The sequence below is a fragment of the Mauremys mutica genome, chromosome 1, assembly GCF_020497125.1.
Source record: "Mauremys mutica isolate MM-2020 ecotype Southern chromosome 1, ASM2049712v1, whole genome shotgun sequence".
NCBI classification, from domain to species: Eukaryota; Metazoa; Chordata; order Testudines; family Geoemydidae; genus Mauremys; species Mauremys mutica.
In genome coordinates, this window is record NC_059072.1 from 158,467,976 (window position 1) to 158,482,211 (window position 14,236).

Genomic DNA, 14,236 nt, shown 5'->3' on the forward strand with positions numbered 1-14,236 from the left:
TGTTTGTTTGTTCATTGCTCTGAATCAGAGTTGTACAGGTTGTCTGAAGACGGGGATGTCCTTCCTAAACTACTTTAGGACGTATTAAAGAAGGCCCCAAAGCTCCGTCTGTCTAATCTATCAACAGTACCAGGTCTTGGTTTCCCTGTTTTGCTGGAGGGTCTCTCTTCTGAAGACTCAGATGTGGACTGGGACTCTCCCATAGTCCTTTATTGTTAGGGGGTGGTGATGGATAGGCACACACAAAATCAGAACGTGTAAACACAGAGGAGGGATTTTGAGGATCTGCTGTTGCTTGCTCTTGTTAACTGTGAGGTCATAACCTTACTAGTTGTCCACACTGTGTTCCAGAAAAAGCAGGGTGGACCACACCTGACTTTTTAATACTAAATATGCAGGGACTGCCTCTTGGGTGATTTTGGGGGAGCGAGAAAGAGAAGCAACGTGCCTTTTAAGTCTTCTACACTGATCATGAAAAGGGCACCAACCCAATCCTTTTCCCTCTGCAGGTCACCTTCACATTATTTTTAAAATATGTATTTTTTTTTAAGGGTACTGGTGAAAGCCCTGCAGAACAAATGTTTCCTTTGTCCACAAAGTAGGTGCTGAGCTGTTTTCCGCAATTTATTCTTCCACCAGTGTGCCTTAAGCCTGCTTATAGGGGGAGAAAGGGGAGTTTAATCTCCATGGGTTATGCAGTCCTTGGGTTTAGGCTGAAACTGGCAACAAGAGGGGCAGTTAGAGCCAATGGTAATTGTGACGTGGCTCTCTGCATGTAGGAACTGGATTGGGATGACCTGATCAGTGACTCCAAACAGCTTTCAGATGTTAGATTCTTTGTAACTACCAGCCTAGGCTGAATTTGACCTAATATGTAAGTGAAAGGCCATACTCAACGGATATGCATGCCTGCTCTTCCCCCAGGTTTATCATCCCCTGGATGTGAGAAGGGCCAACTTCTTCAGACTCCTTCACAGAGCACTTCTCTGTCTTCCTGGATGGATCCTGAAAGGACCCCATCTCATTCCTCTGAGAAGGGCTTTTAAACTCTTTAGTGTTTTGATCTTCAGGCTTCCAGCTTTGGCAAAACAACTCTGACACTTCAGCCTGGAGACAGGATCCTAGAAGCTTAACAGCTTGTCACATTGTCTTCCAAGTGTGGTTTGAGGCTGCTTACCTAGGTTTATTGCGTTGTTTTCCTGTTTGTTGTCTCTTCAGATCTTTCTTAAGTTAGATCAGTAGTCTTACAGGAAATTCTATTAACTCACCATAGTTACACAATAAATGTACCTCCCTGATCAGATCACTTATCTATTCATATCATCATTGCACATCAGTATTCATAGATTAATACATTGCAGCTCATTCTCTGTCACAACTGAATCCTATGTGGGTGTGTGCTGCTTCGTCTGCAGGAAATGTATGTTAGCCCAGGGTTAAGTCCAGTGGCGACTGATAAAACAATATTGATCCTAATTTTTTTAGCAGATGGTTTTATAAAAATAAACATTGATAAAGATGGAAAATGGTTAACTTCCTTTTTAAAGGGAATGTGAACTGTCATTCTCTTTCTGTTTGCACTGCAGGCTGTTATTCACACATAGCCACAGGATGTGTGCTGCAGGCTAGTGTGTGAGTGGGTGCGTGCGTGCATGCAAATACATGCATGCTCATTAGACGGCTGCGTCATTTCTCTAACGTGAATTTTGTCACCAGCATAGGCTTATGAAACGACCAACTACAGCTCGAAATTCTGCAGCTACAATTTAAAATAAACCTCTAGAACTGATCATTCTGAAAAGGGAAGAGGCACCAAATTATAGCAAAAAGTAAACATGTACAATCCAGTAAAAAATAAAATAAAATCCCAAGCCAGAAGTCCCGGTACAGTTCCGTGTATATAAAAGACAGTGTGTGTAGATTGCGAGTGGGTTACCAGACTGGGTGTTAGGAGTACCACATTTTTTCCCCAGTTCTGCACATAATGTGTGGCCTTTAGCAAGTCACTACTTCTCTGTGCTTTAGCAGAAAAGTGCTAAATTTTATAATAGTTATTTTTGATGTTTATGTAACTCATGCTAACTGCATTTACACTCTGCACTTTCTAAGCTACATGGTCATTGCTCTTTCATTACTTTGCTTGATGGAAATTCTAAGGCAAGATCAGTGATGGGAGTAGAATAGTATCACACAACTTAGGTTACTTCTGGCAGCTAGATAACCTGTGCCTTGTCTGACTCTGTCCATGGCCATTCATGACAGGTAGGGGATGAAGAAACACCTCCCAATATTGGCTGCTTTGATGCCCAGATAATATGTCAAGGAACAGCTCTTTGTTTGGTATGAGAACTTGGTACAGTATAAAGGCTAAGAGCCATGAAGGATACTATAAACTATGTAGTTAGGATGGAATCCGGGCAGGCTGCAAATAACCTTTAATGGGTTTGATGTATGCCTTGTTTTCCTTTCCTTTTTCACAGGCTGGCAATACCAAGTTTAACCGAGCTAAACTGCTGAATGTAGGATACCTGGAGGCCCTGAAGGAGGAAAACTGGGACTGTTTCATTTTCCATGATGTGGACCTGGTGCCAGAGAATGACTTAAACATGTACACGTGTGACAAACAACCAAAGCACCTTGTAGTTGGCAGGAACAACACTGGGTACAGGTAGGAATGAAAGAGTTTGGACAATATTTTGACTAGTAACTGCCAGATTATTGGTAACATTCCCCTTTCTAAAGGACCCTTAGATTGGTGCATTCCCTGCCATCTCATACAATACTGTGCCCTTTTATAGCGCCTTCCATCCAAGGATCTCTACAAACATAAATTACCGGTAATTTAGTCTCTCAAATCACCAGTGAGGTAGGTCACTGTGGTTAGCCCTGTTTCTCACATGGGGAAATGGAGGTTCTGAGGGGGCTAAGTGATGTATCGCAGGTTATGCATAGACACTGTGGCAGAACTGGGAATTCATTTCAGGTCTCCTGGTCCTGTGATTTTTAGCAGGATCATCCTCCCTAAAGTTGCTCTAATAAAGTTTCCTCTTCTGTAAGATCTTCGTATCAGGCCTACATCTGTAGAAGAGGTAACTTTATTAGAGCAACTTTTGGGAGGATGATCCTGCCTCTCATTAGCTGTTTGTGCAGCTCATAGCACAGTGGGGTCCTGATATCACTTGGGCCCTCTAGGTGTTACTGTAACACAAATAATAGATCTAGAGTGTGAAATAGGAAATCAAGTCCCACCCTCCTCAAATAAGCGAGGCCCTCAAATTTGGCATGAATACTTAGAAGAGTTTGAGTAGGAATGCAGTAGCATTTTCTTTGAAGACATCCTTCCTTTTTTAATGCCATGCCAATCCAAATATTAGTGATAAATGTTGTGCTACTCAAAAGCTGATGTGTAGTGTGTGAAAGTAGAACTCCTTTATACCCTTTATAAAAAGATTGGGGGTGGGAGGTGGCAGGGGGCAGGGAAAAGACTAAATGTGCAAATCCTTACACGGGATAAATCTTTCCCAGATCTGAAGAAGAGCTCTGTGGAGCTCCAATGCTTGTCTCTTTCACCAACAGAAGTTGGTCCAATAAAAGATATTACCTCACCCACCCTGTCTCTCTTACCACTCAGTCAGTCTAACTCCAGGATTCCAACCAGCCTCATAACAGATTTCTGGAAGTACTGTGCCTTGCAGAGAGAATACCAAGGGCCATAAGACAGCCCACTGAACACAGTAAAAGCAAGCACCTCAGTTATTCAAGAGATAGTTGGATTCCAGAAGAGTAACAATGGAATGCTCCTTGAGGCACTTGAATGGCCTCAGATGCCCTAGTTACTACATCTGTTTTGAGTAATGAATCACAGATGAATTTTTGCTCTTAGTAGCGATTTTCTTACAGTTAATTTTCGAAGTCTTCCTTTGTCTCTGGGAAAGAGCTGCTAGTTTTCATTCAGATGATTTAGTGCTTCAAGCCTTGGTTTGGAGAGAGAGGAAAAAAATCTGTCAGAAGGATAGGTATGTTGTTAAGGCACTGGACTGGGATCTTGGTTTAATTCTTGGCTCTGCCACACACTTCCCATGTGAGCTTGGGCAAGTCACTTTTTAAAATCTCTGCCTCCTATACCCATCTTTAAAATTGGGACAGTTCTTCCCTACATCCCAGCAACTTCATTATCATGTGTGTGAGATTCAGATCCTATGCTCAGGAGACCCATGTAAGAAGCTAGATAGAGCCCTAGTGAGCCTGGAACCACATGTTAAAACCCCATCAGGGTTGACTCAGCCTTTTGTCCCGCTGAGGTGGATAAATGAGGCAGTTTACTATGTGCAGATCTTTCAAACAGGACCCAGGCGCTGACTGTTCTTATTTTTCCCGGTGGGTGCGCCACCCCTGATTGGCATTGTTCTGCCCCCTCCCCCAAGGCTACTCTCTGCTCCCCTCCCATAGCTGTAGTTTGACTGCTATTTTGTGGGGGGAGGGGTGCGCCCATGCATGCGCACATGTGCACACTGAAGCCAGTTTCTTTGGCTTGCTGCCTCTCCCCCTGCCTGGAGTGGTACCTGGACTGCCGGGACTGGGAGGTGGGGAGGGACTGGCTTAACGGGGGTGGGGAGGACTGGCTTAACAGGGGAGCCCCAGCAGCTGCTGGCAGCTGCTCCGGCACCAGCTGTGGCAGCAATGTCACTGCTCTAGTGCTGCTGCAGCCACCTCCCTGCTGGGGCTGCTGTTGCTGCGGAGCAGATGCCACATGCTGGGCTCCTGCTTTCCCCCCCACCCTCATTTCTGTAACCCCTCCTCTTCCCCATCCCCTCCCTCTTCCTCTCCCCACTGTCCCCTGCCCCATCCCCTTCTCTTCTCTCCACCCCACCCCTTGCCCTGCTCTCCCCCCCCAGCGGCACTCACTGTTGTATGGTAAACAGGCAGGCACTAAGACCCAGGAGGCAGTGGCCTGGAGCACTGGAGAACAGCTTCTCTGTCCTGCCCCTGAGCCAAAACAGCTTCTCTGCTCTCCCTGAGCCAAAACATGCTGGGCAGGGGGCGTTGGAGGGGGAGGCGCAGTTCGTGAAGGACAGAGCAGAGCCAGTCCTACAAGGCAGCTTGGCGCTCCAGAAATCGGGGGCGGGGGAGAAGGGGCACATGACCCCGTGTAACCCCCTCCACACACCCTACACCCCCCCTCACCTCTCTTTGAGGGGGGAGTGCTCCCCTGCACTCTCCCAAACTATGCCCGTACTCCGTCCCCTGAGCACCTTCCGCTGGCTGCTCACTCCTTCCTGCCCCTCCTGCCTTAAGGGCGTGTGATGGGGGTGAGAAGAGGGTGAGGAGCAAGTGGCGGAGGCTTCGGGGGAAGAGGTGAGGCAGGGCACGAAGAGGCGCAGCATAGGCGGGGCCGCAGGGGAAGAGGCAGAGTGGGAGCAGAGCCTCAGTGCAGAGTGCGGGCAGGGCCACTGTCCATGGGTGCTGAACACCTCCTTTTTTTCCCCCCATAAGTGCTTAAGCCCCAGAGCACCCACGGAGTTGGTGCCTGTGAAACAGGATCTTAAAATGTAAGGCCCTATCTGTTCTACATAGACACTTATAGGGCATTTTTTGTCAGAGGAGGGATTTGCCCCAGTGGCCTTGTAGAAAATTGCCTCTTATCCCCTGTTGCTGTGTGGTGACTGTCTAGTTGGCCGCTGCACTCTCCCCCAGAGTGACTACATTTAAGTAGTTCTGTATTTATATAATTTGCAATTTGATCTTCGATTCTTTGGGAGGGTAAGAAACTTTTCTCATCATGCTTATAATATTGAGTCCCAGAAGCTGAGGATGGAAAACCCTTCTAGCTCAGCCAGCCCATCTCCCTGGGGTCAGCACACAGTTGTTGCTATTGTATATTTTCTAGTGGTCCCTCCCTTACCCCCCACCAGTCTAGTTTTAAAAGTACCAAGTGAGAGGCTTCCACCTCTTCCCCTAAGGAAGAACCCCTCTGAGGTTGCTGAAACACTAATACACACACAACCAGGTCATTAGATGGAGCCTATCACTCCTTTCCGATGGCTTTGTTAAAAGCCCATTCACAACACTCAAAAGAGATTGACTTTTCCTGTTATAAGCTGTTTTCAGCCTTAAAGCACAGGGGTCATGCAACAGGGTGTCTTGAGTAAAGCAGGTTTGTGGAGCTTCACCTGATAAACAACAGATTAGAAACAGCGCTTTATTATCCCCACTGTTGAGCACAACAGGCATTCACTGTTCCGCAGATGGGCATCCTGGTATTTCCCCAAGGCTGGGATGGTGCCACTTGATTTGCTTCACTGAGAGAGACAACAAAATCACATTCACATTGAGGCCCATAGGTGTGATGGCTATAAACCCTTGTTTACTGTTCCAGGAAATGTTGATTATTGTGAACAATGGGGGTAATCACTGTGGGCAACACTATTGCAGGGAGTCCAATGACTCATTCAACAGAGAGCAAAACTGGATAGTGAAATGGGTGGGGTGTGTGTATATGGGGCCTCATTACAGTTCTATAAAAGCAGCAAAGAGTCCTGTGGCACCTTATAGACTAACAGACATATTGGAGCATGAGCCTTCGTGGGTGAATACCCACATCCGACGAAGTATTCACCCACGAAAGCTCATGCTCCAATACGTTTGTTAGTCTATAAGGTGCCACAGGACTCTTTTTGCTGCTTTTACAGATCCAGATTAACATGGCTACCCTTCTCAAACATTACAGTTCTACTTTCTTTGCACAGATCTAATGTCATTGGTGTGAAATGAATTCAAAACCTTGAATTGAAGTCAGTGTTTTATTGGTCCCTCCCCATTCCTTGGCAGGCTTAACCCACTGTCCCATTTTAGATCGCTAGCAGAGCTACTAATTTTAGGTGCTGGGATCACACTTTCAAATGGGCTTGTACTCAAACCCCCTTGTTCGGCTGTACAGATGGGGTAATTGCTGGTCCATCTAGCTGATCAAATCACTCTGCTTTTCTAAACCACCCCTCACTACAGTTTGTAGGTGGTGAGACACAGCTACAATTCACAGCAAGTTCTATCCAACACAAGACCTCAAACCCTTTCCCCACCATCAATCCTTGCATGCTGCAGCCTGATGACCTCCTTTTGCATGCTGGGGGAGGAGGTGAAGGGAAAGTAGGAAGAGAAGTTGCGAGAAGGAGGGGAAGAAGAGGTGAGACATCAGAGGGAGAGAGTATCCAGCCAGAACAGCATCTTTCATTGCTCACAGACCGACCAGGCACACTGTCTCTAGAGAAGCAGACTGCAGTCCCAGAGAGTGACAGGAGTACAAGGGGCAGCCTAAATCATCTAACCGTAGAAAGAAAATAGGCTGGGAAAATAGGTGGGTGGGAGCACTTATTTTGGTCATTGGTGGGAAACTGTTCCATGTTGGGCACATTAAAGAAATGAATAATAGCACTTGGATCTTCCAGGCTGTTTACATTGCTTATCCTCTGTATATACGGTAATGGACACCTTCTTCCAGTCTCTTCAGCTTATGCATTACATCTGCTTAGACTTACTCACACGCACTGACCCATATGTAATTTAAAGCCACTTGCATATCACCTGGCAGGCTGCGTTGTAACCCAGGCCTTAAGGTCAGAGGAGAGGAGTGTGTCAGAAAAAGCAACTAGCAAGAGGGCGAGTAAAGTGTGTCACCTCCTAATTGGTGTAATTTCCAGGACAGAGAAGCTAGAAGCTGAAATTAATCTCCCTTAGAGTCAAGCTCCCTTGCACTAATTTATCGCTGTGTAACTTACACTACCTTACACATTACAGTATCTTAACACATCACCTCTGAATTTGTCCTGCCGTGCCTTTAGCTCTGTACCATTGCAATCAGTTTTTCATATCCAGTCTTCAAGACTTTACTGTCAAATTGTGATACTACCAATCCGCTGATTAGAAAATAGCTCTCCTTCTTTTCAGTATGTCATTGTGTAGCCTTGCTGCCTCCCTTTTCATCTGGAGCCCTTGGGATACAGAGCCATCTTTGACTGGCAAGGAGCGATCTAGGGTTGAGGAGCAAAGTAAAGAATGCTCCAGACTGCCAGTTGGAGAGAGAGTTGTTCTGATTAGCACTCTGAAGTGAATCACTGTTTTTTGGAGAGAAATGGGCCTAAATCCAGGACCTGAACACCTTTGAATTTTGGAGAAAGTTCAGACCTTGATTCAAACTTTGCAGCTTGGGCCCAAGGTTCAGGGCTGTATTTCCAGTAGTATTAGTTCTTACATTTCATGTCACTTCTATCTTTCAGGTTTTTTCACTATACCTTCTTGTCTGTTTCTAGGTTGCGTTACCAGGGATATTTTGGGGGAGTAACTGCTCTAACAAGGGATCAGTTTTCCAATGTGAATGGATTCTCTAACAATTACTGGGGCTGGGGTGCAGAAGATGACGACCTCCGAATCAGGTAACCAAATGGCTAGTGGGAAATGGGTGTATGTGGTATGGTATAGGATTTGGATGAATGGGATATCTGCCAATAATATCCCAAGTGTGACTTAACATGAGCACTTCAGTTCAGAAGGAATAGGGAAGGGAATGTACCACTGGAAGTTCTTGAGATATGAAGAGTAAACGAGTCAGGGAATTTGCAATGCGCGTGGCAGGGTATTACTGGCTGATCAGCAGTGTGTTGTTGGGTGCTGGAATCGAGATGACACTTGATTGTGGTTGTGTCTGGCAGCAAGATACTTACATAGCTGCGCTCTCTGGGTGATGGGGAAACGATTGATTTCACCGAGAGCAAAAGCGTTAATTCTGGGTAGGATTTTCAGTGTTGTTTTCTTCTGTGTATCCAGAAGAGGGGCATCTCTTGAGAATCCTCCTCAGGGCTGCAGTGGAAGCAGTTACATCTGTATTCTGCTCTTTGTCTCGTATTAAACGTACTGCTCTCTTTTGAGCCTCCTCCTAAAGGAAGTTCTGTGAAGAGAGTCTGAGGATGCAAACTTCAGGCTGTGGCTACACTTAGCACTTCAAAGCGCTACCGCGGCAGCGCTTTGAAGCGCTAAGTGTAGTCAAAGCGCCAGCGCTGGGAGAGAGCTCTCCCCCACCTCCCTATGGGGAATAACAGACAGCGCTGGGAGCCGCGCTCCCAGCGCTGGGGCTTTGACCACACTGGCGCTTTGCAGCACCGCAATTTGCAGCGCTGGAGAGGGTGTGTTTTCACACCCTGCTGCAGCGCTGCAAATTTGTAAGTGTAGCCAAGCCCTGAGTGTGTCTCATTCATCTGACAATTTTCTGCTGTATTCAGTCAAGAAGCCTTAGGGCTTCAGCTCCTCAAACTCTATTTAGCTTTCTGACTGCAAGCTAGATGCTCTTTCAGCTGCTTTGGTGACAAATAGCCCTGGGTACGTCTCAATTCTGTGGCCATGAAATTTGCTTTCAAACTCTCCACTTGCAGGAGGATTGTGTTCCATAAACTTTTATTTAAAAAACAAAACATCCAAAATGTTCAAAGGTGGGTGCCTGAAGTTAGGCTCTTACTTGAAGTACCTCACATACATATGCATTTATTTAGTGCTTGTTGTTGCAAAGAGACCCTTCAAAATGTAAAGAGGTTAAACTGATGCAATGATGTGTCTCAGTCTGCAGACAGCCTGAAACAATAGTTCGAGAGGTGCCAGCTGCCCAGTTACTGCAGTAAGATGTTCACTCTGAACCCTAAAGATGAATGTGAACCTATTGACTTCATTGGGGCCAGAATATCAATATTATTATTTCCTTGTTCATGTGCCTTGGTCCTTCTGACAAACAGCCAGTTTGTGTGTTTATCCCGCTATGCTAAACTGCCTCCTCCGTTGCCAAAATCCACAATGGGTCCCCTACCTTAGTAGTTGACATCTTTAGCTTCCCTCTAACTTCTTCAATGCCATTGGATTTTCAATGTAAAAGCCTGTAGCTCATTGAAAATGGAATGGGCAGCATAAAATAATGTGAGTTTAATATCAAAAGAAATAATAATAGAGTTAAATATGCATTCCATAGACTGTGTTGTTTTTAATTTTCCTGGTGATACCCTGGCATTTTCAGCTCTCACCTGAGAGCCTTAGAATCCAGGGCCCTGCCACAGAAGTTGGGCCAAGTTCACTGTAGAATGAATGAGGCCTTGCCATAGACTCCCTGGATGAATACAGCCAACATGAAACAGACCACAAGGCTAGAGAGAACGGCTGTTTAAATGCTCTGTAGTATAATGTGTTTAAACCCCCCAAATAAGCCATACTAGCGTAACCGTTAATTGCTTGTGGTCAAAGGGAATGGGTGACTGGAGCCCTAACTGAGTGCTCTGTGGGAGAAGAGAAGTTTGCTGGGCTCCATTTCTATGGTGGAGTGTGGTGTGGGGGAGAGAGGAGGGTGTGTCTGAGTTCTTTGGGGGTGTGGCTCTCTGTTCTGTCTATATACATGTTTTAGCTCCCCATCATCCTCTAGGTGCCCTTGAGAAGTCTGTGACCCTCTTCTTGCCATGCTTACAGGTACTGTTCTGCTCACTGTAATGTTATTACTTTCAGGGTTGAGATGCAGAAGATGAGGGTGATGCGGCCATCCCCTGATGTAGGAAAGTATACGATGATCTTCCACACAAGAGACAGAGGCAATGAGGCGAATGGAGAAAGGTGAGTAAGGACTAGCACTCCATTCCACACCCTCTCCCTGTAGGGGGAGACAGAAAGGACTGATGGCACAGCCTCTCTCCTGCTAACACCATCTGGGAAAGTGCTTTCTGCAGTGTTCTTCTCCTGTGAGCCTTATAGGAGAAAGAGGCTAACAATCTAGGCTTGTTCCTGGAGACCACTGCCTGGTATCTGAGCACCTCTTAAAATTGTGCACATAAATGCCTCCCCTCTCCCCCCCGCCCTCAACAACTAAGACAGAGTTACAGTTACAGGCACATATCCATCATTTGGGTGCACCTTATCTTTCAAGCCTCAAAGGTTAGAAAGCCAGGAGTTTTCATGAAATTATAGGCTCCCTGTACATGTGTGTCTGATCCTGCTGAGGGAAGGGAAAGCAGGACTTTCTGCTTCCCAATACACATGCACACACGAGAATAGATGTAAAACTGGGTAAAGGAACACAGACTTTAAAGTGCTCTCACTTCTCCTTCAGATCCCCCAATAGCATAGGTGCAGGGTAGAGCTTGATGCTCCTCTGCTGTGAATTGTAATGGCACCTCCAGCTCTGGAGTAGGGGTTTCTTAACTCCACAGGCCTATGCATATTTTTTTCTTTGATTGTATCCTTAGGATGAAACTCTTGCGGCAGGTGTCCCGAGTGTGGAAAACAGATGGGCTGAACTCCTGTTCCTATAAACTGCTCTCGGTGGAGCACAATCCTTTGTACATTAATGTCACAGTGGATTTCAGCATGCCACCCAAGATCTCGTAACAGTGTTTCCTGTAGATTCTAGGAGACGGGAATAGATCTTCCGCTTGCGGTAGCTGCTGCAGTGCCTGGAAAGGCAGTGTTCTGCCGGAAGGGCTCCCCCAGCAGCACAGAGACAGTGCAGAGGAAATAGCTTCTTTCATCCTTTCTAATTATTTGGTTACTAATTTTGTTTTGTGGCAGCGCTGTGCGTTAAGCAGGGGACCTGGACTGACTGAATGGATATGTCGCCGTGCCTGTTAGTTTGTTTTCACTAGGATATTTAGTCGACTTGTTCGGACTGTTGGCTTTTTATTGGCCTTGTTGGGAACTTGAACTACACCCACTGAAAGGCTTCAGCTCCAGTAGCTGTTTCCAAACCTTCTGCAATTAGAGAGCAGGACACAGGAGCCAACACTGCCGTGTTTTCAAAAGGAGTGAGACGGTGTTATCATACAAAGCGCAAGAATATTTCATAGCCGAAAGTCTTGTTTAGAAAAGCTGATTTGATCTCAGCCTGGTTGAGCGAGGAAAGGGAGAGGGAAGTAAGCTGCAGCCACATTGAAGAGAGTTTAAAAACTCTCAATAAAATACAACCCATTTCACTCCAAAGGATTCCCTTGTCCTTCATCAGTTCAATTCAGTACCTAGTGGGAGTGCTCAAGAGTCCTGTGGATATATGAAAGGCTCACTTATTTCTGCAGCAAGACTGTAATACAGACACTAGTATGGTTATCACCTTTCTACTGTGCCAGTCTGGGCTGGGCATTGAGGGAATACACACAAATAAGTCATGTATAAAATGGATTGAGACTACCCCCCGTTTCTTGCTTCCGAGACACTGTTAGCCTGGTGCTCAGTGTGGCATAAATACCCAGCAAGGTAATGACTTGACTTTTTGTAGTTCTCACTTTAAAAAAAAAATGGGGTTGATTTGTGGATAAACTGGTTAGCAGTTGCGGTAAATTGCAAGTTTTCCCACTGCAAATGCATGGGAGTGTTGTAAGCCCCTTCTCTACAGCAGCAGACAACACTGTGTTGGTGCTTGATGGGTAGATGTTGGTTGCAATCAATAAATGTAAGATCATAGTCTTCTCAAGAAGAAAAAGCTTTGATTCTGATGTTTGTTATATTATTTCCTCCAGGAAGCAGTAATTTATTACCTAGAAACTTAAATGTTAAAAACCCTGCTCATGGTAATGTGAAGTCTAAAGAATTATTTCCTGTGGCTAGTTGCTAAGCATATTCATTCTATCCTGCAGAGGAAAGACTCAAGCTGTTACGGCTTACTGCTTTTATGAACAGTGTCCATCTTGGCCCCTGAGTTTGCCAACTGCATCCATTTGCTCTTCAGATTAGCTCTGAAATTACTAATATTTTGGAATGTACCAAAAATTGCTGAGATTTTAAAACCAGTACCAGTGCCAGATTTTTCCACTTCCACTGTTTTTCCTGTTGTTGCTGATGGTTAGGCAGGTGGTTTTTTGAGGGGAGAGAAAATAAACACTCCCAACTCCATCTCCCCTATGCAAAACTGTCCCAAAAGCAGCCTTTGCTCAAGCCCACCAGGGCTGAACAGGTTGACTGCATACAGTGAGGTCACAAAGGGGGTAGGTCCTTCCAGACACTCTGCTTCAATCTGAAAAGTTAGATTTTTTTTACACTCTTACCTTTTTCATCAAATCAAGCAAATGGGCCAAGTTTTACATTTCAGTCATTCTTGCTCTCACTGCATTGTGTGCCCAGAATGCTTTTATAATGGGAAAAGTGTGGAGGGTTTTCCTAACTTACTCCTCAAAACCTAGGATTTTACTTGAAGGTATGTTTGGATTTGGTTTTGTTTTCCAATTCTGTCAAAAAGCAAGAGACCGCATCTTGAGAACTTGAGACAAAAGGTCAATGTTTGGAAAATTAAGTGTGTGGCAGTGACAATTAGAAGTGATGTATAATAGAAATAGCAGATGTTTGCTATCATTAATGCTATAAAAGCTGAGACACTGCTCCACCCTGAACACTTTGAAAAGTAAATTCCATCATATGCTGCCATCTGCTGTTTCCCCCTGAACTCTGCAGCAATAAACGTTCCTTATAGTAAGGAAGCTGCAGCTGTCAAAAGTGTCTGCTTCATGCAGGGGAGCTCTATCCCACCACACATTCTGTTGTGGCTATGACACAAGGACTTCCTCATCCTGGGCTAGTAGACTTCAGACGGTGGAGAATATGACATAGTCTGTAGACTGAATACAAAGCAGTTGCTCTGGAGAAATGGTGTTTTTAGAACAGACTAATCTCTAGGGCTACCTAATGACAAAAGGAAATTAAACAGTATTTGCATTTTGTTTGGTCCTCTTGTCCCCCCTACAGAATGCTACCACCAGTCTATGCTGAACAGGAAGGCAAAAAAGACTTTGCAAGTGCAGAAGCCAGTAGTCTTTCTTAATATTCCTCAGCTGGTTGTGCATGCCAGAACTTATGCTCTTTCTAGTAGTTTCTGGATGCATTTGAGAAGTTGGTTAGTGAAAAACCCTGTTTTAATAGGCACAGGACATAAACTAGAACAGCTTGGTAAGGCATAGAGAAAGAGCAAATAGAGATAGTTGGGACACTGAGGCTTTTAATCCTAAAGTGTGCAGATTCAGACCCTGCTAGGGGAAAGGAAATTAAAAAAATAGGGCTTTCCCCTGAGACTGCCAGTCCTTACACAGCCAGTCTGTTGATTGTCAGGACATAATACAAAGCCCCTGTGTGTGTACTGCTGCCTTGTTAAGGGGTGGGAGGGATTCAATTTGTATTAAGAAACAGGACAGGATAACTAAGTGGTGCTTTACTGCCAATGTATTGAGAGGGGGTCTTT

The 14,236-nt window shown here is 45.3% G+C and overlaps 1 protein-coding gene across 3 annotated transcripts in view; it reads left to right on the top strand.

The window, feature by feature from the left end:
- B4GALT4 (beta-1,4-galactosyltransferase 4) overlaps positions 1 to 12,490 on the top strand; it is a 48,919-nt gene extending 36,429 nt beyond the window's left edge. For all 3 annotated transcript variants that reach the window (XM_045001222.1, XM_045001224.1, XM_045001223.1), the window contains 4 exons: positions 2,481 to 2,668; positions 8,307 to 8,429; positions 10,531 to 10,635; positions 11,265 to 12,490. In XM_045001222.1, coding sequence (XP_044857157.1) covers positions 2,481 to 2,668; positions 8,307 to 8,429; positions 10,531 to 10,635; positions 11,265 to 11,406 — 558 coding nt within the window. In that variant the 3' untranslated portion in view covers positions 11,407 to 12,490. The remainder of the gene's footprint in view (positions 1 to 2,480; positions 2,669 to 8,306; positions 8,430 to 10,530; positions 10,636 to 11,264) is intronic.
- The last annotated feature ends 1,746 nt before the right edge of the window (positions 12,491 to 14,236 follow it).